Here is a 22,447-nt window from a genome sequence, read left to right on the forward strand (position 1 = left end):
GTATAGAAGTTGCATACAGGGATAAGGTGCCTCAGAAAAGCTGGCCAACGTTTCGGCAGGTGGTCCAATGGTTGTCATACGCGACCTTCTCGTCCTCGGCAGGTATGTTTTCACGGGTTACTTGGTTGACGTCCCGTAGGGTCGATGTAGGCGGCGGCTGGGTCTAATGGAAGGGACGTAAAAAATAATTAGTGTTGTCATATGCCGCTTCTAGGCACGGTTTATAAGAAGTAAGGAAATGAGTGGGGGAGTGGGATGCGGTAGGCAGAATAGGGAGGCAAAGAAAATCGGACAGAGAGGGTGGCAGGAGGAGGTTGTTGGGGGAGGGAGATGATGAGAAGACTTCAGAGAACTCAACAGAAACTGTCGTGGACGTAGGTGGCGGGCATTTGTGGTTTTAGAAGATTGATTACGGTCAGCCGGTCACCTCGGGACCAACAAAAGGCCATGAGGCCTTGAGTTCCACGTGACTTGAAGCCTATATCCGGCCCGGGCCCGTGCCTGCATGATACAAGCCGGCCTCCACCCGCTACTGTATCGACAAGCCCGCCCCATGCCGGCGGGAAGAGCTCAGTGCACATGCCTTGAAAAATTCCCCTGCTAAAGTCATGTGTCCAAGGACATTGCCATAAGACAGAAGTGACAATAAAATGTCGCAAAAGAACTAGACAATACAGCGCGTCACACAATGATGGCGCTAGGAGGAACGTCGGCAACGGTGTTGCCAGTGTCGCACTTCGAGGGTGCACTAGGGGACATTGAAGGAAAACTGAGAAAACATTCGTAGTTTCTCAGTGCTAGATTGTGATTGACGTTTAATGTCCTTTACGCTCAGACCGCTTTCTACTCAGGTCGTGCGGTAAGGACACAGCTGCTCAGCAAGAGCGCTAGTGTGTGTGCGTAGAATGCTCATGCCGGGCCTGGCCCGGGCCGCTATTTCAAGCGCGAGATTGGCCCATGCCCGACAGCTTCAAGCTATGGTCAGGCAGAGGCCCACCAAACATCGCTCTGCCTAAAGTCCCTGGATACCTTTAGATGCGAAGCAGCTTATGATCGAGGCTATGTCCCTCCCTCCATCCGCCATGCGGCGTCCACACCCGCACTGCGCATGCGCATGTTCCTCCTCCTCCTCTCCTTGTACGTATATGTATAGTATATGTACGCCAAGCTCCAGCTTCCCGAAGCCGGGACCGGAAGCCGGCGTCTGCTTCCGGTTCCGGTTCCACTTCTGGTTACGCTTCCGGTTCCACTTCCCGTTCCGCTTCCGGAAGCCAGCTTCCGGAGAACGCTTCCGGCGTTTTGCCCGAATGATCCCCCGGTGCTTCGCCCACTCATCATCATTCACTTCGTCCTCCCATGCTCCTCCCGCAACGCCGCGATGAGTGCCATGGACAGCGCCAGCGTCAACGTCAGTGTCAACGCCGTGGACAGCGCCGCGGAGAAGAGGGCTGGAGCCGCTGCCACGAAACGGCAGCGGCGACAGACCGATCTGAAAACTAATGGGAACTTGAGTCGACCCCATGGCTGCTTCGCATACTACTCAGGGTTCCCCTACGGGAAGATGGTGTAATTTTTTTGAAGAGCAGGGAATCTGGGGACCTTAGCTCTAACAGGCCCGGTTCTGACTTGGCAGGGATCAGGCTCTCGGGTAGACCCGGGCCGGCGCAGTGTTCTAAGGGGCAGTGGCGCTCGCGCCTTGACGAAACGTGAAAAAGATGATAATTATATTAGGCCAGTTCCATAATCCAGGCTCTCTCTCGTTTGCTTCTCTCCATACATCTTTCTTTATAGTCGCTTTTTTCCCAATTCATAAACATCTAAGAGAACTCCCAGCGAGCTATTTTGCTGAGATGATCAGGTGCCCTTTCGGAGCGTTCACTTCCGTGCTTTCTGTTTGAAGAGGGCGACAATGAACAATGCATTAATGTCATGTCAATTTCAGCATTTCGCTTGTATCCAAACCGAAGACTGCTAGCACACGCAGAAAAAGCTGCTAAGCGGCAGCTTAACTGGGTACTTGCCCCATTACTTCGCAGAAACAATAGACAAAAAAAATACATTTGGGTGGGAAAAAAAGAAATATTTACGGAATTCAAATGGTCACGCAAAAAAGAAAAAAAAAACCACAAATGGTGATGACAATGTTATTCGCACCTTGCTGCTGTCTTTCTGCAACTCACACTATGCAAAACGCATTTATTTCAGTGTTCCGTAGGTGAACTCTAATAAACCTTATACCTCAACCGACAAACTTTTCCCCCTCTACTATATTTACAGCTGCATCATCCTTTCCTTTTTTCTGGTTACAGGTTCGGGCTACGGTTCTATCAGCGGCAACAACATCGGTAGACCAAACCTCCCTGGTCTGTCAGGTTCAAGTGAGTGCCCGCGGCTACCACATATACTCATATATACGCCACCGTTGACGGTATAATCCAGCGCATCAACCTTGCTTTCAATTTTGACCGCACACTTTGGTTATTTCAATGGCGCGTAGTCTCATGTCAACTCAGCACATTCCTTTAGAAACATTGCCCTTACAGGTTGTTTAAATAAGTAATCTTAATCCTTACGGCCATGCCATAAAACGGGAGTTGAAAATAAAAAACTAATTTCTGCCTTCAAGTTTCAGTCCATTCCCGGAACGTGAATGCCGATTCTATTGTTTTCGAGCCGGGTCAGCTCGTTTTAATAGATGATATCAAGCTTAATCAAGTATTCATTCTACGCCTCGCTTGACTGGCCAGAATCTTCGCATATTTTTCGCTCACATGACTCCACGAATGTGTCTTACTTTGGTGTCCCTTTGGGCACGTGACACTGTACATATTCATCCCTCTTGGCTTGAAAGTGGCCTCCAATTCATCACCAGTGCGCCACTAGGAGCATTGCCATATTTCAAAATTGTGCTATAAAGTAGACAATCCTAATTATTCACGCGTTTTGGAGGAACAAGGCCCCAATAAATCTCATATCAAAGCGCCTGTTTAAGGCAGAGGTTTGTTCCCGTCATCCAGCTGCGACAGATGCGACGAGCACTTGTCACATTGTTCAACCTATGACGCCCCATCTCAGCCTCCCAGCGTCGGCCCCTCAATGATATAAATTGCTATCAACATCCTCATCTAAATCAAGTTGTCTTGGAAGCACGTCACCTTCTGTTTTATCACAGAAGCGGTGTTTCTCGTGGTTTCCCACATACTTCGCTTTACGGAAACTACGTCATCGACCGACATGGCTCAACGCAGGACAGCAGACATGAAGCAAATCGATGTATAAATACACCCATTTTTACCCCGTTATGGATATGCCAGTATCCATCTGTGTTCTCGACAGAATTTAGCAATTAACTGACAAATGCCACCTAAATATCCGCACTCATCCTTCAATAAACCAAAATTATTTCTCAGACTTCTTTTCCCGCTCTAAAGTGAATAACTTTCGCTGCCTCTTTTGCACTTTATGTACTTTGTCTTCGCTAAGGGCACTCGATCTCGCAGAGCCAAGGTGCGGATCGTAGGTTTTTTCTTCGAGATCTTTGTGGTATCTGAAGGTTTAGCATGGTGCGGTCGGCCGTAGGACTTTGTCGCGTTTCCCCGCCACCTGAGCTGACGCCTCTGGTCCGCGCTTGTCGACGAAATCCGCTGCGCGTCTTTTGTCGAGGCACTCCGAAATGCACACTTCTTCTGCATGGGTAATACACATTTCAAAGCCACATAATTGCCATCCGATTTGTGTCTATTTCACTGCTCCTATATGGCACTCGGCGCCACAGCTTCTGTGGTAACCAATTTTTGCTGAGGATTCAACTATTCATTTTGTTCTTTTTAATTCAGCTGGAGGTATCACTGGCGGACATGGAATACGGCCGGGTGCTTCAGGCTTTGGTGAGTGTAACTAGATTTGAACCATTTTTACATCGCTTCAATGATCACAGCTTCTATTTGCGCATAAATAGGATCGCAATATGAAATGAACTTAAGCGCAACAAAAATTACAAACGAAAAAACCTCTTGCCTTCTTTGTTACCGTTTATCCACCTGTGAAGCTTTTGTTTTTTACTGAGGCGCAGTGGGCACCGTTATCAGCCAACGCAGCCACTTCTGCTATGAAACCAGCGCTATCGCCACTCTTCGGATTTTGTTTCGTTTAGATCCCTCGCTTAACTGCTTATTATTGCTCCAGAATAAAAGTATCAGTGCAAGCGCTCTAACACTTTAAAGCCGATCGAGTGCTCTGAAACACCTGAGCGAACGTACTCCAACGTCTGACATACAATACATGCAGCTAACAAATGGTTCTCGTTTTTGGTGCTAGTTCATGTTGGCTCAGCAAGAGGAGCCTTAGGATCCTCAAGTGGCTCACGTGAGTGAGGCTGCCGCTGCTTAGGGGGACCGAACACTAATACTATAAATTGATGCACATTATCACGCTGCTATAGACTGACTGTTTCGCTCTGAGATGAATTAAAATGCTATTCTTTTTTTTGGTACAGCAAAATGAAAATATTTTTCTCATTCTTCAATCTGTACATGCCAAAGTTTTTGCAGATGTAATGCCTACATGAAACTGATCTGGCCTATTTTGTCCTCCTTCATCTCGAGCACGGCTGCTCCAGCCTACAATTCTTTGTATTGATTTTATAACTCACTCGCCTGAATATTAGAGTTCCTTCAGTGTTAATTACTTCTTTAAATGCTTCATCTTCCATGGCGCTTGAGTCCTGCTTACACGTCTTTACCTTCATGCTTTCTTTTTTTTTTGGTAATATGCACAGAACTCAAATACTTCATTTTTTCCCTCAGCCTATGGTGGCTCTACTGGAGGAGTCTCAAATCCTTCGATTAGCTCAGGTGAGAGGCTGCCGACGCTTACAGAAACCGAACATGGGGCGCGGGGTTCATTAAACACAACACTAAAATTTAAGTTCTGCGTTGTCGTGCAAATTTTAGCTCATACACTCAAACAATCTTGCCTATAATATTGTTGTGTGAAAATATATGAAATTTCATATGTGTGAAAATAGAATCGCACAGAACAAAATACGAAGAACTACCATATAGGTCTGGAACCTACGCCACGTGTTGTACTTCTTTGGCTCTGCTTCATTAAGCTAATCAATATGTACCCATTTGGTCAATCCACGTCGTTGCTGCAAATGGAACTTATTTTTTCTTAACATTAAAGAAGCGGCGCACAAGGCTGTTATAACTAATCAGTTCACCTCATTAGTTGTAGAACTTGTTATCGATGACGCACGTTCTCTACTTTACGCGCATACGTTTGCTCATTTGTCGAACTTACATATTATCACCTGTGCGCACATCACCTATGCGAAAGGTACTGGGATCGATACCCAGCGCCTCCGCCAAATGATATGGGGTTTTATTGGTGTTTAATCCCAGTCACGTTAGGTCCAGTACAAAGCGCACCCGAGCAGTTCCAGCCAAACACCAGCGCGAGGAAAAACCAGCGACACCGTTCCTTTTGTCTTTTTCTTCCTCACTTCAGGACCCATGCGACCACAGCGACGCTTGTGCTATCTTCGTCATTACATTGGAAATATTTACGCCATACGTGTTGTAAGAAAGTTGCAGCATATCTCGGTGCCTTACCAAAAGTCACTGGCGTATTAGTTCGCTAGTAATAATTGTATGGGTGTATTTGTACACACTAAAATGAAATTTTCTCAAGAACAATGTACATCTCGTTCTTAAAAAATTACTAAATGACCACGGAATAGTCACGTTATGACTCACTGCGCTAAAACAGCTTTAAAAGAGTGCGTGCTACGGAGCAAGAGAAGCCGGTGAGTTATCGCTGAAGAGAAATGTGTTTTGCGGAACCGGTGGCCGAAAGTAAAGCCACAAAATTTAACCTTTAGTAGCAAGAAATCAAGGACACCTGCAGTGAATGAATAAATGATGATTTAAGACCAAGCATTCGTAGATGTGATCAATGACCATATTATAAAACGAGGTAGAACAGTATCCAATAACAACGAAACTGAAATAAATCTTTTTTGTTACTTAAATTTGTAAACACATGCACTTCGTAGAATTCACTTGCTCAGGAGCGACAATAGACGCCTTTCTCGTGCTTATCAAGTGCTGTCGACGCAACCAAAGTTTCGGTTACCTACTGGTATTACTAGTTTGCCATTATATGTTTCACTTCTAGCGATAAGACCGTGCGTCTTTCTTACTTTTTGCTACCTTAAAAGTGTCCTGAGGTGTGGTAAAGAGCAAGAATTTATTGACTGATGAGCAGCAAGTTTGATGATGGTGATGATGATAATGATGGCGACGATAATGATGATGCGTTGGGTCTTGTGGCACACGGGCCGCACTTGCTGAGCCAAACACGAACATGAGAACATGCACGCACAGGAACCGGGATCGAGTGTTTTATTTTGTTTTAATTTTCTTCCCTGTCTCCGAAGTGAGCTGCGTTTTATTCGATAATCTGCAGCCAACTAGCTCACGAAAACCTCTGGAACCTGCATTTAGGTTTGAGACGCTGCGGGAAAATCTCCTTTTACAGCAAAGCTGTCTGTGGCTAGGTTTCTATAGATTTTTCGCGTCCTTGAACAGATATGCGTGTGCACAAATTCAGCTCCCGAATTTCAAACAAAATCGCCTGATTCCATGCAAAGGTCGCGTCACTTGGATATGCATAATCCATTAAGCGTTATGCATTATCAATAGGCAGTATTTTCCCCATCAATAGGCTCTCAGGTAGATAATACGAATTTCTGATAGTTCGCCGTTGTGATAGTTTGCCGTATCGGCCATGCGCACGCTCGCACCGCCCTCCCTTTGTCGTCGTTCCAAGCGCTTGCGTGCCTAGTTTCCTCCCACTCTCCCGGCGTGGCGGCCCCGTCACGCGTGTCTATAGTTTCCTCCGGCTCCCCGAGGTGGCGGTAGTTCTCCAGGCGAGTATATGCCGCCGAACAAGACCACCGATCAAAATAAAAGTGTGTGTGGATGTGTCATTTCCTTCGAGGTGACCAGTGACGCCGCTCAGAAGAAATAAAATTTGCTCATGCCTTTGATCTAAATTCTGCGTTACCTCTATGTCGTCTGCTAAACGGCTTCGCTGGTGATCCAGCTTCGAAGCAGTAGAACGGCGCCTGATTTCTTTCTTTTCCTTGTTTTGTTTTCTTAAGTTTTTATTTTTCGCTGTTTCATTCCTTGATCAGGTTTTGGCGTTGGCGGCTCCGCGGCTGCTGGCGCTGCTGGCAGCGTTGGGGGATCACTGTCGGGCACTTCGGGTGGTCCAAGTGAGTGCGGGTGCCACACATTTATAAAAGCGCAGTGTTGCTAGCATGTTCTTATGAATATTACTACGAAACTTACACGCCTATAGTTAAGTGAAAGCTCGTACCCAATGATTCCATTTAGGACCGCGAGCCGACATACCATATCCTAATTTCTTTCGCATCGTTCGTCACCCTACGCCCGACGTCGTTTTCTCCGTGCTACAGCGCACGCTGCCAAGTATTGCAGCTTCTCTTATCTCTCAAAAGCTAGCACCGTTCTCCCTGCTTCTGTCACTTAATTTTGTCAGTCATGATCAAGCTTAGTAGTTTGGCTCAGGAGTAGTTCAGTTTGGGCCAGTTGGTGTGATATACTGCCCACTTCACCAGTACAAACAAACAAGGACACAGGAAACACATGTGCGCAGGAACAGCGCTCATCCTTTGAATATGTGTTTCTTGCGTCCTGGTTTATATGCGCTGGTTAAACATTGCAGTAAGCTTAGCAGACTTGTTTTTATGTGATAACCCTATTTTAGTGACTAAAACCACTTTTCTGATCATGTTGTGTGGCTACACACTCAACATATATGTCACGATACAATTCCAATAATGCTTTTGTTTCTTCTGTTAAGGTTTTAGCGCTGGGGGTTCTGACAGTGCTGTTGGATCAGGCTTGGGTGTTATTGGGGGTGCAGGTGAGTGGATTATTTGCATCAATACGCGTAGAAAACTTGTTCGGTTGGGAAAGATGTGCAAACTGAAATTCACACTCCACCATATATTCTAACCTCGCACTTTTTAGTAGCAAGGAATTCGAGGTCCCACAATCGGCACACACCTACGGAAACAAAACCAGTGACCGAAGCTGGCATCAAAGAGGTTTATTGAAAACCACTAGAGACTGATTCGCACAAACTTCGTGCTGCAAATTGGCGCCGAAGAGTTTCAAAAAACAGTGGTGCCTACCCATTCCCGCGTCTACAGTGACCCCTGTTTGCCTGAAAGTGGTTTTTTGAAGAGCGGTACAAATATTGCCACATACTCAGTGACTCAACTTGATTCGTGCTGCAAATTGGCGCCGAAGAGTTTCAAAAACAGTGGTGCCTACCCATTCCCGCGTCTACAGTGACCCCTGTTTGCCTGAAAGTGGTTTTTTGAAGAGCGGTAAAAATATTGCCGCATACTCAGTGACTCAACTTGATCCGATGGTTGGTTGAGGAGTAAGCAACAGTGAGGAGGACTCCTGTCCTCCTCACTGTTGAGGTCCGAAGCCCTTTGGTTGGGGCACAGCCAGAGCATATGATCAAATAGACACAGAGTGTGTCCACAACATTTACATTCCGCGGGAAAATCCTGGCCAATTTTGTTAAGCCCAAAAGGTGTGGGATAAGATGCCTTAACAAATTCCACTGCTTAGGTGATGTGTCCAAGGACACTACCATAAAAATGAAATGACCCTACCATGTCACAAAAGAACTAGACGATGCAAAGCGTCTCAAAAAGGTAGTGCTAGGAGGAATGTCGACAACGGCGTTACTAGTGTCGAACCTCGATAGTGCACTATAGGGGACATTGACGGAAAACTAAGAAAACATTCGCGGTTTCTCAGTGCTAGATTGCAACTGACGTTTCATGTCCTTTCTGTTCAGACCGCTTTCCGCTCAGGCGGTGTGGTAAGCACACAGCTGTTAAGCAAGAGCGCTAATGTGTTTTCGTACAATGCTAATGCCAGCAGTGGAATCCAGAACGATGGCCTGACTCCGTCAGAGGCGACTGGGTGGACCTTGAGGGCGCAGTCTGCAATCTATATCTGCTTACACGGTTCGGACGAAAATAGAACAACATCTAAGCCGGTCTCATAAAGGTTACTAGGGTGCGGCTTGGCTTCGGCGCTTTTGTAGCTAAATGGAATCCGCAACTCCGCATCACCCTTCTAACCCTCCGTACATGCGTGATCTCCGCTTGCTCCTCGGTACTGTGACACTATGATGATGACTGCGCATACGTACTTTTGGTGTACTAATTGCTATCGCATTATGTGTAGCTTGTAGATATTCCTTAGAGCAAAAAATTCGAAAATTGTATTACCTACAAGAACAGCTAAAGTTCAAACAACGATGTTAAAATTGTGCGGGTGGAAAATGCACTGCCACATAAATTCCCTTGAGCCCACGGTAGAGCACTTCTAAAGTATAAAGCTAAGGTCCATGAAATATATTGCGAATGTTGTTATGGTGGAGGCCATCCATGTTACAATGCACAAATCATACACGAATAATCGAAATGGTGTAATTAAAAGAGGTATATTGACGCAATTGCAGGAATATAACCGTATTGAGAGTGAAAATATAGTGTAATAGCAAAAGCGGAAATCGTCCCCTGTGTCAAGAGCTCTTCCTAGAATATTTTTTCCTTTTTTTCGATAACGTATTTTTATGGGAAAAATAATACCTCAAATTCTTCTTGCAAAACAAGAACTACACAATATTACAACTGTCTTTCTTCTACTTGTTTGCTAAGCTCATGAGACGCCTGCTTTTACAACTTCTCAGTAGAGCATCCCGGAGAGTGTATTTATTCGATGCAGTGCGCCCGCGTGTTTTTCAAGGCCCGACCTAGGTGAACTGGCCTGGCCTAGGCCCACTGCTTCAAGCGCGAACCTGGCCCATGCCCGACAACTTCAGGTTCGGGTCAGACAGGGGCCCGCCAAACATCGCTCTACCTGAAGTCTTTAGATATTTTTGAAGAGCTGGGAATCAAAGGATTTTAGCGATACATTAGAGGCGCTCGTGTCACTGATGTAGCCGGAAAATGATGACAATTATATTAGAATACTTGCATTATCCAGGCCCTGCTTTCTTTGTCTGGCTACGTCTCTCTTTATAGTCCTGCCTTCCCTATTCAAAAACATCTAAGAACACTCCCAGCAACCTATTTTGCTGAGATGACGAGGTCCCCTTTTGCAATGTTCACTTCTTTGTTTTCTGTTTGAAGGGGGCGACAATGAACAACGCATTAATGGTGATGCGAATGTTTTTCGCGTCTTGCTGCTGATGGTTTCTGCAACTTACACAATGCGAAACGCATTTGTTTCAGTGTACCGGACCAATTTTTCCCCCTACTATATTTACAGCTGCATCAACCTTTCCTTTTCCGGTTACAGGTTCGGGCTACGGTTCTATCAGCGGCAACAACATCGGTAGACCAAACCTCCCTGGTCTGTCAGGTTCAAGTGAGTGCCCGCGGTTACCACATTTCCTCATATATACGCCACCGTTGACGGTATAATCCAGTGCATGAACATTGCATTCAATTTTGACCGCACACTTTGGTTATTTCAATGGCGCGTAGTCTCATGTCAACTCAGCGCCATTCCTTCAGAAAAACTGCCCTTACAGGTTGTTTAAATCAGTAAGCCTAAACCTTAGTGCTAAACCATCATCACGATGTGTACGGGAGTTTCTGCCGTCAAGTTTCAGTCCATGCAGGAACCTGAAAGCCGATTGCGTCATTTTACAGCGGGGTCAGCTCATTCTAATAGATCATATCAAGCTTAATTAAGTAATCATTCTACGCCTTGCCTGACTGCCCAGAATTTTCACACATACGTCATTCAATGGCACAACGGGCTCCACGCATATGTCTCGTTTTGGTGTCCCTATGTACACGTGCCGTTGCACATATTCATCCCTCTTGGCTTAAAAGGACACTAAATGGAAAAGTTATTTGTTCTGTATCAGTAGATTACCCATCCACAAAACCGAAAATACCACTCTTACCGCGAGCAGCCGCTCGGTAAGCCAGAAAGAAACGAAAAACACAGAGGCGAGTGGCGACGCCACCATGAAGTTCCCGCCCTAGCTCATCGTGACATCATGGACTTTGACAGTGCCTTCTAGGTCCCAGTCAATTCTTTAGCGGTAAAGATTGACTGCATTGTGTTCTAAAGAAGCTCAGGACTGAATGTGGCAAGTTTCGCGAACTTTCACTGAGCCAACGTGGCCCAAACACGAAAAATTGCTTTAGAAGTCGTGACGTCACACTGAAGTGCTGACGTTGGGGTTCCCGCGCGAAGTTCAAAAAATATAACTTTGAGCTTTATATTGTCTTCTAATAATTGACCTACTGCAATGTAATTAACGACAGTAGCGTTTTCAAAGAATACTTTATCAATCTAAGTTGATGTATTGTTTTGCGTTAGTGTCCCTTTAAAACTTGCCCCCAATTCTTCACTAGTGCGCTACTCCGAGCATTACCAAATTTCAACCTTGCATTCCGAAGCATACATACGAATTACTCACGCTTTTTAGAGGAGCAAGGCCCCAATAAATCTCATATCAAAGCGCCTGTTTAAGGCAGAGGTTTGTTCCCGTCATCCAGCTGCGACAGATGCGACGAGCACTTGTCACATTGTTCAACCTACGACGCCCCATCTCAGCCTCCCAGCGTCGGCCCCTCAATGATATAAATTGCTATCAACATCCTCATCTAAATCAAGTTGTCTTGGAAGCACGTCACCTCCTGTTTTATCACGGAAGCGGTGTTTCTCGGGGTTTCCCACATACCTTCACTTTATAGAAACTACGTCATCGACCGACATGGCTCAACGCAGGACAGCAGACATGAAGCAAATCGATGCATAAATACGCCCATTTTTACCCCGTGTTGAATATGCCAGTATCCATCTGTGTTCTCGACAGAATTTTGAAACGAAATGACAAATGCCACCTAAATATCCACACTCATCCTTTAATAAACCGAAATTATTTCTCAGACTTCTCCCGTTTTAAAGTGAATATATTTGCCTCGTTCGCAGTTGATGTACTTTGACTTCGCTAAGGGCACTCGATCTCACAGAGCCAAGTTGCGGATCGTAGTTTTCCCTCTCGAGATCTTTGCGGCCTCTGAAAGTTTAGATGTTGTGGTCGGCCGCGTAGCATTGTGTCACGTTTCTCCGCCTCCTGAGCTGACGTTTGCGGACCGCACTTTTTACCAGAAACGGCTGCGCGTCTCTTGTCGAGATGTTCTGAAATGCATACTTATTCCATTGTAATACACATTACAAGGCCACCTAATTGCAATCCCATTTGTGACTATTTCGTTGCTCCTGTGGCACTCGGCGGCCGCAGCTTCTGGTGGTTACCAATTTTGGCTGAGAATTCAACGATTCCCTTTCTTGTTTTTAATTCAGCTGGAGGTATCGCTGGCGGGCATGGCAAACTGCCGGGTGCTTCGGGCTCTGGTGAGTGTAACCATATTTGAACCATTTTTCCGGCGCTTGAATGAGCATAGCTTGAATTTGCTAGTAAATACAAGCTCGTGTAGGTGTGCTATATTCGAATAAATTTCAACGCAATAAAAATTCTTGCCTTTTTTGTTACGGTTTATCCACCGGCAAGCCTGGTGTTCTTTCATTCAGGCGCAGTCGGCACCGTTTTCAGCCAACACAGCCACTTCTGCTATGAAACAAGCGCTATCGCCACTCTTCCAAATTCTTTTTACGCGATAGCGTTAAGGGCCCCGTGTCGCAGAAAATCTGGCGTCGGCAACCGGGGTTCGAAAAAATTATCCACAACCACCCCAACCGCGCAGGCCCTCCACGTGGTGCAAGGTTTTGGTGAAAAAAAAAATAATTTCTCACAGTGAAATCCGTCAGAAAAATGGTAAAGTACGACTTCACCATTCAGCGTCGGATTCTTCGTCGGATTGTTTACCAGACGGCGTCGGATTGTAATTTGAATGTACGAGAAAGCCTAATTCTGCTACAATGAAACTCAAACACAAACCCCTTTTCCAGCATTTCTAACAGACCTGCGCGCGTCGGGGCAATAGCAAACAATTAATAAAATCATAAAAAACGTGCTAGGACCTTCACATTCTTCGCAATAAGACCACTGATATTGCCCCTGGAAAAACATCTTTCCAGCTTTGCATTTCTATTTAAAAGTGAAGCCGACTTTAAGGGGATCGGTGTAAGCTTGGTCTTTCTAGGCTGGCTTTCCGACCTTTAGTGTTGCAGTGAATGAAGCCTACTTGCCGTATGCGAACGATGCGATGCGAACGGGTCCCAATAACGCTATCGCGTTCCACTCTTAAAGGCGAAGCTTAAGCGTCCTCTAAATTCTTTTGTTTAGATCCTGCGCTTACCTGCTTGTTCTTTCTTGGGAATAAAAGTATCACTACAGAAACTCTAGAATTTTCCCTGCCAATGGAGTGCTCTGAAGCACCTGAACGAGCGTACTCCAACGCGTGCCGTACATGCCGCTAACAAACGATTCCTGTTTTTGGTACTACGGTATTTTGGCTCTGACGGACGAGCCTTTGAATCCTCGAGTAGCTCACGTCAGTTAGGTCGTCGCAGCTTTGAGAGACCGAATACCGATATTAAAAATTGATGCGCATTATCATGCTGCAGTAAATTGAAGATTCTACTTCGAGATGAAATTAAACGGCATTCTTTTTTGGTACAGCAACATTACAATATTGCTTTTTTTTCATTCTTTAAGCTGCATATACCACAGTTATTGCAGATGCAGTCCCAACATCAAATTGATGTGGCCTATTTTGTTCTCCTTCATCTCGAGCCCGTTGCTGTAGCTCACCATTCTGTGTATTGATTTTACAAATCACTTGCCAGCAGGCGCGGATCCAGGGGGGATGTCCGGATGTCCTGACCCCCCCCTCAGATTTCTGCATCGCCCTCTCGCTGACAGGAGAATGGCCCTGTCCCCCAAAAAAAGTATCGCCACCAGCATTCTTCAAAATTATTTTTCGCGAGTACCAGTGGTATGAGCCATGTAGAAGTAAAGCTAGCTCGCTCACAAGCTTAGTTTTATTCCGTAGGGGTGTGGTGTCGCGAAGTTGCCGTAGTTATTTTTTCTCATGAACACCTTGGACCTCCTGGCGCCGGCCGTGCCTTACTCTTCCCATCGGTGGCGTCGAATGAACGAGGGGACGTGCCTTTTGCCAAGCACGCAGATGTCCGCGCGAGCGCCTTCGCAACTGATCAACTCAGTTCCCGATTGGGGTGTCATCGGTTGCCTCATTGGCTGTCATCGGTTCCGCGACCAACCTGCTTAATGAAAGAGATCTCTCGCTGAAGTGTTCATATATAAATAATAACAACTAACAGCTAAACTAAGAACTTCGCATAGGCAACTTTTTTTAAAAACTGTAGCACTCAGTGTGATCACTGGTTTTGGCACGTAAAACCCCAGAAAGAAGTGTGATCACAGTTACACGTTGACATTATCCAGTACGAGCACAGTACGGTTCGTACGCTACAAGTTTTTCATTGTAACTTCGCAGTTTTATTGTCGTACATTAAGCATAGGAGGCTCAAAGCCGTCGGATCCGTTTATCTGAGTGGCCGTTCTCGCGGAGCGGGGCGAAGCCTCGAGCAGCGGCTGCGAAGTGGGGGAGCGGGACGTCAGCGGCCAACGCCAGCGCGCTGGCGTTGGCCGCTAACCACGCGTGGTTAGAGAAACGGGAGCACATGCGCGCCTTGTGTAAAAGGATGACGTCGTGTGGGAAGCAAAACATGTAGACGCTGGGTCGCGCTCTCGGCTACTAGGCCACAACGTTCTTGTAGGTGGCGTCATGAGTCTTCTTCATGCGCGGTGATTCGCATATCGTAAACAACCAGCGTAGTGGTTGCCGCGTTGGAGCTCCAAAGCAAAAGAAGGTGTCTCAGCCGAACACAAAGAATCTTCTTAAGGAAATCAAGATGTCCCAACAGAACTCCAAAGTGGACCCGTGCTTACACATTTATAACAAACCTGCGACAGATCATCCCAAATTTTATTTTAAGAAACAATACAGGCTAGATATACCGGGTGTTCAAAATTATGCGTTATGGTGTTCTTAAAATTAGACACTGGGAGGCACGTAAAGACCACCTGGCCAAATAAGTTATGTGGCCAGGGGGACACAAAGTGAGATAATAATTATTGCTGTCAGCAGCCGAATATTACCTAAAATTGAATATTAACTATTTATCGACTGCAGTAAGTGTGTATGTTTGTATTGAAAAGTTAGAGGCAGCCGTGTTTCTACACAGTTTCACTTGATAGAATTCTTCTAGCATGTCTATTCTCCAAGATATCCAACTCCAAATTTTAATTGTCGTTCGCATGATTACCCATGCAAGAGAGTGAGGATTGGCGCAAAGCTCCTCCATGATGTGACGCGGCTGTTGGGTGCGGCGTTTAGTCTGACAACGCGGCGGAGGCATTGGCAAAGATAATAACTGTCCCCCTTCCCCTGACGGCTGGCGAAATAAAAGAAATCGAAGAACCCGTAACCGCTGTCGTAACACGCAACCGCGCAGCCTGTAAAGCTGGCGGCAGCTGCCATGCCGAGATAATGGCGCGAGCGGAGAAGCCGGAGGGCAATGCGCGTGCGTAATGGTGACTAGACGACCGGGCATGGTCATTTCCTGGGCTACGCAAATAAAGTGACTGCTGATTTCCAAGTATTGTAAGTTTTATTGAACTCAAAAGCAACAACTACACCATCAACAACAGAAACCTTTTTAGCTATGCTAACGAATATTTCATATATACTGTCGTTTTAAGTTTGATGATGTCATGCACGAATCTCATGACAACACTTCACCCATCAGGATGTCAATGCCCTAAAAACGTTCAAAATGCCTCCCTTCCACAGCAACGCAAAGCATAAACCACTCCCGCGTCGATTCCATAACTCTTCGCAGTACGACAATAGAAATTTGGGGCGCGATCTTGTACGCGTTCCAAAATGGAACGGAGGCGTTCCGTTCCATCGAGCCGCACACGATTGGCCAATTTCAACCGCGACGTTCAAATTGACCAATCGTGTGCGGCTCGATGGAACGGAACGCCTCCGTTCCATTTTGGAACGCGTACAAGATCGCGCCCTTGGAGTCGGATATCTCGGAGCACTAACACGCTAGAATAATTCTTCCGACCGATACTGTGTAGAAACACTATTGTCTCTAAGTTTTCAATACAAACATACCCACTTACTGCAGTCGAAAAAAAATAATTGTTCAACTTAAGTGAATTCGGTTGCTCACAGCGATAATTATCCTCTCACTTTGTGCCCACCTGGCCACATAAGTTATTAGCACAGGTGGTCTTTGCGTGCCTCCCAGTGCCTAATTTTAAGAAAACCATAAATCTTAGTTTTGAACACCCTGTATTATAAGGCACAGCCGCCAAGCACATGGCTGTATTGGGTAACGTCCTTTTCCTTTATGCTCGGAGAAACCGATACCTGGCTTCGCTATAGGGCTTCTTCCTCTTTCTGGGGTTTTACGTGCCAAAACCAGTTCTGATTATGAGGCACGCCGTAGTGGAAGGCTCCGGATTAATTCTGCCAACCTGGTGTTCTTAAACGTGCACTACAACGCAAGCACATGGGCGTTTTTGCATTTCGCCTCCATCGAAATGCCGCCGCCGCGGCCGGGATTCGATCCCGCGATCTCGTGCTCAGCAGCGCAACACCTGAGCTGACTGAGCCACCACGGCGGGCTACAGGTGTTGCTCTAGCCGTATAAAACGCGGGTTTATCGTGAGCAGAAACGGTGCATTTCGGTAAATGAGAAAGGCTACTATCATCATCATCATCATCATTGACAGAAGCTGACCCCCCCCTCAGAAAAAACCTGGATCCGCCCCTGCTTGCCAGGATATTAAGGGGTTGGCTATTTCTTGAACTACTCGGTTTTTCATGGCGCTTGAGTCATGCTGGCACGCCTTTACCTTCGTGCTTTAATTCGTGGATTAGGCACAGCAGACAAACAGTGTCGTTTTTCTTCTTCAGGCTATGGTGGCTTTGCTGGAGGAGTTCCAGGTTTTTCGTTTAGCTCAGGGAAATGAGGCCACCGCCGCTTCTAAGAGGCTGAACATGATCGCGTGGTTTTAATGAACACAACTAAAAGTTAAGCTCTTCAATTCTCGTGCCACATTCATCTAGCTCATACACTCACACTTTTACCGCTAATATTTCAGATGTGAGGAAATTGGGATCGCACAGCACATAATACTTTTTTTTTGGCGCTTGCTTATCATTAAGCAAGCGCCGCGCATGGCGGTTAGAGCTGAGGAGGGGACCTGGTTATTGGTTGCGCCGGTGAATAGGATGCAGCTTTATTGTGGCAGCGATTATATGGACATTCCAAGCAAATGTTCGCCGTCGGCGTAGGCATCGCCGTCGGCGTAAGCATCGGCGTCGCCGTGGGGCTCCGCATATATTTAGGTATATGTGTGCGATATGCTTATCCCTGCCGTATATTCAGGTTACATTGCTGCATTATTCATCCAATAAAGTTGGTAATACCAGGTCTTGCGTTCTTAATTCAATTATTCCTCAGAACATGAGAATGGCAGCCCCCGAAGAAATGTCACGAAGCATAACATTGACAGCGCATGCTTTTTTATCCTAATTATTGTCAGACTAATAAGTAATAAAAGTGCAAAACAATATCGGTGATCAAACCTGAAAGTGGTGTCATTTTACAGGCGCGGCTGTGCTAATTGGTGCAAACGTGTGGTAGATTTGAACTACCGCAGAAATAATATAGAAACAAAATAATAGAACTTGCGTAGTGGAGCAGGCTACGGGAATTAGACAGCAATACACTTCAGGTTACACACTGTTCATTTGCACTCTCTCAAGAGTCTTGTGCGGGCAAAACAAAAAACGCTTAATTTCTCCTAATTCTACATTTGTGATTTTAATAACGAACGCGTCATAACCTACTGTGCAATGAAGGAAACTTGCTAACTTCAAGAAAACTAGGGTATGAACGTCGTTTTATTTCAATTGTGATAACGCCTGCTCATTATTCGAAACCTATTCGATATTCCATTCGATACACTTCAGGCACAATTCAATTCGTATTAAACTCGGTCTCAGAAATCCCTGTTCGCGCATCACTACTATTCGCGGGTGCAACATGTTGGTCCGTCGCAGCACACAAGGCCACACCTGCTAGGTATATGGCCTTTGCCTTATATAGGTATGGCGTTGCAGCCGTCACACGTAGATGTAGCACGAGATGAGACCATAACGTTGCGTCAACGTTTACTGTTAGTTATGCTAAGGGCAGTGCTTGCACGAGACAGCGCAGCACGAGCTCTAGTTTCTAGTGGCATGCTCACAACGCTGCTCAGGACAGATGCGGAAGGAGGGACGCTTCCCTGGCTCCGGTACAGCTCCGGCACCGAGGCGATTGGGCGTAGCGTTGGTGGTGCACTCACTTCGATTCGTCGTTGAAATGAAACGCACATAGTGTCTCTAGAGGGTATCTAGCACTCCGGTTGCCAGCAGCACAAGCGCCCTGAAGCGGGATAGTGCAACAACGGCGGCGGTGGCTCCGACAGCATTTTCCCGCGTTGAACGTCCGTATACACTTACAATTCCAATAAAATGTCAGTTACCACAATGTCTTCTTACTTTTGTTAACTTGCTTACTGCCTTTTTTCTGCTATTGTCAATGTTTAGTAGCCTTCTAGGGGCAGTAGATGAACGATGTTTTTGTAGGGCATGTTTTTCTGAAAAAAGAAGATGTTTTACAAATTTATCTGCATGATGTAGCATATTCGTTATTTGTCTGCCTCTATCTACTTCTAGCGACTCCTGGTTCTCACAACTGCACCTATCGTGAAACATGGAAGGAAGGTCAAAGTGGTTCTTGCGGGGAGGCGAACTGTCGCTATCTGCCACACTATCCTAACGGAAAGACTATTGCTTGCACTCTGGACTCCGTGAGCAAGTGCTTCTGCAAAGATAATTACCTACGAAGAGATAGAGACAACAAGTGCGTGAAGCTGGAAGAATGCGACAATTTTAGGCCGCCTGTACCGACTCCTGGTTCTCACAACTGCACTCAGCGTGAAACATGGAAGGAAGGTCAAAGTGGTTCTTGCGGGGAGGCGAACTGTCGCTATCTGCCACACTATCCTAACGGAAAGACTATTGCTTGCACTCTGGACTCCGTGAGCAAGTGCTTCTGCAAAGATAATTACCTACGAAGAGACAGAGACAACAAGTGCGTGAAGCTGGAAGAATGCGACAATTTTAGGCCGCCTGTACCGACTCCTGGTTCTCACAACTGCACTTATCGTGAAACATGGAAGGAAGGTCAAAGTGGTTCATGCGGCGAGGCGAACTGTCGCTATCTGCCACACTATCCTAATGGAAAGACTATTGCTTGCACTCTGGACTCAGTGAGCAAGTGCTTCTGCAAAGATAAATACGTACGAAGAGATAGAGACAACAAGTGCGTGAGGCTGGAAGAATGCGACAATTTTAAGCCACCTCTACCGACTCCTGGTTCTCACAACTGCACTCAACGTGAAACATGGAAGGAAGGTCAAAGTGGTTCTTGCGGGGAGGCGAACTGTCGTTATCTGCCACAGTATCCTAACGGAAAGACTATTGCTTGCACTCTGGACTCCGTGAGCAAGTGCTTCTGCAAAGATAAATACGTACGAAGAGATAGAGACAACAAGTGCGTGAGGCTGGAAGAATGCGACAATTTTAAGCCACCTGTACCGACTCCTGGTTCTCACAACTGCACTCATCGTGAAACATGGAAGGAAGGTCAAAGTGGTTCTTGCGGCGAGGCGAACTGTCGCTATCTGCCACACTATCCTAATGGAAAGACTACTGCTTGCACTCTGGACTCCGTCAGCAAGTGCTTCTGCAAAGATAAATACGTACGAAGAGATAGAGACAACAAGTGCGTGAGGCTGGAAGAATGCGACAATTTTAAGCCACCTGTACCGACTCCTGGTTCTCACAACTGCACTCATCGTGAAACATGGAAGGAAGGTCAAAGTGGTTCTTGCGGCGAGGCGAACTGTCGCTATCTGCCACACTATCCTAATGGAAAGACTACTGCTTGCACTCTGGACTACGTGAGCAAGTGTTTCTGCAAAGATAAATACCTGCGAAGAGATAGAGACAACAAGTGCGTGAAGCTGGAAGAATGCGACAATTTTAAGCCACCTGTACCGACTCCTGGTTCTCACAACTGCACTCATCGTGAAACATGGAAGGAAGGTCAAAGTGGTTCTTGCGGCGAGGCGAACTGTCGCTATCTGCCACACTATCCTAATGGAAAGACTACTGCTTGCACTCTTGACTACGTGAGCAAGTGTTTCTGCAAAGATAAATACCTGCGAAGAGATAGAGACAACAAGTGCGTGAAGCTGGAAGAATGCGACAATTTTAAGCCACCTGTACCGACTCCTGGTTCTCACAACTGCACTCATCGTGAAACATGGAAGGAAGGTCAAAGTGGTTCTTGCGGGGAGGCGAACTGTCGCTATCTGCCACACTATCCTAACGGAAAGACTATTGCTTGCACTCTGGACTCCGTGAGCAAGTGCTTCTGCAAAGATAATTACCTACGAAGAGATAGAGACAACAAGTGCGTGAAGCTGGAAGAATGCGACAATTTTAGGCCGCCTGTACCGACTCCTGGTTCTCACAACTGCACTCAGCGTGAAACATGGAAGGAAGGTCAAAGTGGTTCTTGCGGGGAGGCGAACTGTCGCTATCTGCCACACTATCCTAATGGAAAGACTACTGCTTGCACTCTGGACTACGTGAGCAAGTGTTTCTGCAAAGATAAATACCTACGAAGAGATAGAGACAACGAGTGTGTCAAACTGGAAGAATGCGACAATTTTAAGCAACCTATGGTCAGAATTAAGAAAGGCGCCTAATTGCCTCTAGACATGCAATAAACATACTTCAGACAGTGTACAACGGCATCTTCATTGTTTATCTGTCGCGTGTTGTGTAAGTTGCGTTATGTGTCGTGTTAAGAGACATATCACCAAATATTGTGGGTAAGCTTTTAAGAACGATATATAGCCAGGACTCGTTTCTCCAGAAATATTTCGCAGAAGCTTGTTATGATGCTCATGTTTTATAGGCCCCTTTAATCTACGGTTTCCACTAAGATATCTTCAGACAAGAATAACAAGAAATTCATGGACATTACAAGCCCTGTATGAAAAAAAATGAGACATGCAGACAGATTCTTCTAAACGTTTTACTTAGAAAAAATGGAACTGACATTAGTATGTCTAATGAAGTGCGAAATGAGCTGAGCAGGGATATAGATCGTCGTTCTAAAATTACGTGGGTAAACATTTTCCTTTTCATGAACCCTTTCCGACCTTGTGGTCTTCCACAAAACTGATTTACCATATTCAGTGCCCTTGTTCTTCGAGTTCATTTAGCCTCGCACTGCAATCTGCTTGCCTCCTGGTTGGCTCAGACGGTAGAGCGACTGGCCCCGAAAGGCGTTATTCGTGGGTTAAATCGTCAGAACAGGATGAAATTTTCTTAACTGCGTGGCTTTCTGTCTGACAAACCCGAACGGGTTTCATTGGCAACGTCACGCTACGATTGCGCGAATGAAGTTTTTTTTTTCTTTTCATAAAGAATTATTTCTCAGGTATGGATGACATTTCGTGACATGTGTAACTTTATTTTGTCTCCGGATATTTTTGCCAAAAGAAGATAATTCTAGACTCGTGTTGGACTATCTCACAAAGCCATTCATTGGACAATCTCAGCAAATACAGACAAATTTGAAAACAATTTTCAATTTTATAGGCTACTTTAACACATAATAATCAAAAAGGCTAAAGAGTTTTCGCTCTACTAAAAATGTAGGAGTGTCCCATGAAAATGCAAGCCATTGATCGCGATAGCACGTAATTAGAGAACTAGAAGAAGTAATGCTCGTAGTTATATATTTCGTATAAACTGGAATAGACATTTAGCTAAACAACTATTGTCTCGTGCGCCCACAAACAAACAAGAAAAGATCTCACTCGATGAAACCGCAAGCACTCGCTGTGACAAGGCTGTCGTGATCTCGGGTGCCTGCAGCGGGGAGTGGGCGTGCATGTCTTAAACGAACTCTTGGTGCTGCCGCGCGCTTCTCTATTTGAACTGTGCAGCGTTTCCAAGATTCTCGCTACGCGACCTCCAAAGCTTGGCACGCAGCAAGAGAGCGCGGCTGAAGACCGGCCATCTGCACTCGCCAGTAGCAATTGCACCCGCCGTGCATAACCTCCAAATGCGGAGGGCGGCGCGCGGACAGCCATTCACAACCACGGCCGGGCATACGCGTCTCCCGACTTAGCTCGCGCTCGACCACGTGACCTCCAACAT

At 46.0% G+C, this 22,447-nt stretch overlaps 1 protein-coding gene and 1 long non-coding RNA gene across 2 annotated transcripts in view; one reads left to right on the plus strand and one right to left on the minus strand.

Annotated features, from left to right (window-relative positions):
* Positions 1 to 22,447, plus strand: part of LOC125939721 (uncharacterized PE-PGRS family protein PE_PGRS46-like) — a 129,569-nt gene that overhangs the window by 6,621 nt on the left and 100,501 nt on the right. Inside the window, exons 2-8 of the mRNA XM_049670966.1 lie at positions 2,310 to 2,378; positions 3,837 to 3,887; positions 4,806 to 4,853; positions 7,202 to 7,282; positions 7,894 to 7,956; positions 10,425 to 10,493; positions 12,453 to 12,503. Of these exons, the coding sequence (XP_049526923.1) occupies positions 2,310 to 2,378; positions 3,837 to 3,887; positions 4,806 to 4,853; positions 7,202 to 7,282; positions 7,894 to 7,956; positions 10,425 to 10,493; positions 12,453 to 12,503 (432 nt within the window). The remainder of the gene's footprint in view (positions 1 to 2,309; positions 2,379 to 3,836; positions 3,888 to 4,805; positions 4,854 to 7,201; positions 7,283 to 7,893; positions 7,957 to 10,424; positions 10,494 to 12,452; positions 12,504 to 22,447) is intronic.
* LOC125946661 (uncharacterized) lies at positions 18,998 to 21,039 on the minus strand. Its single transcript, XR_007467750.1, has 3 exons — positions 20,893 to 21,039; positions 20,492 to 20,661; positions 18,998 to 19,105 (listed from the first exon to the last, which is right to left on the minus strand). It is a non-coding gene; the product is annotated as an uncharacterized LOC125946661 (long non-coding RNA).

Source organism: Dermacentor silvarum, chromosome 7 (assembly GCF_013339745.2).
Source record: "Dermacentor silvarum isolate Dsil-2018 chromosome 7, BIME_Dsil_1.4, whole genome shotgun sequence".
Taxonomy (NCBI): domain Eukaryota; kingdom Metazoa; phylum Arthropoda; class Arachnida; order Ixodida; family Ixodidae; genus Dermacentor; species Dermacentor silvarum.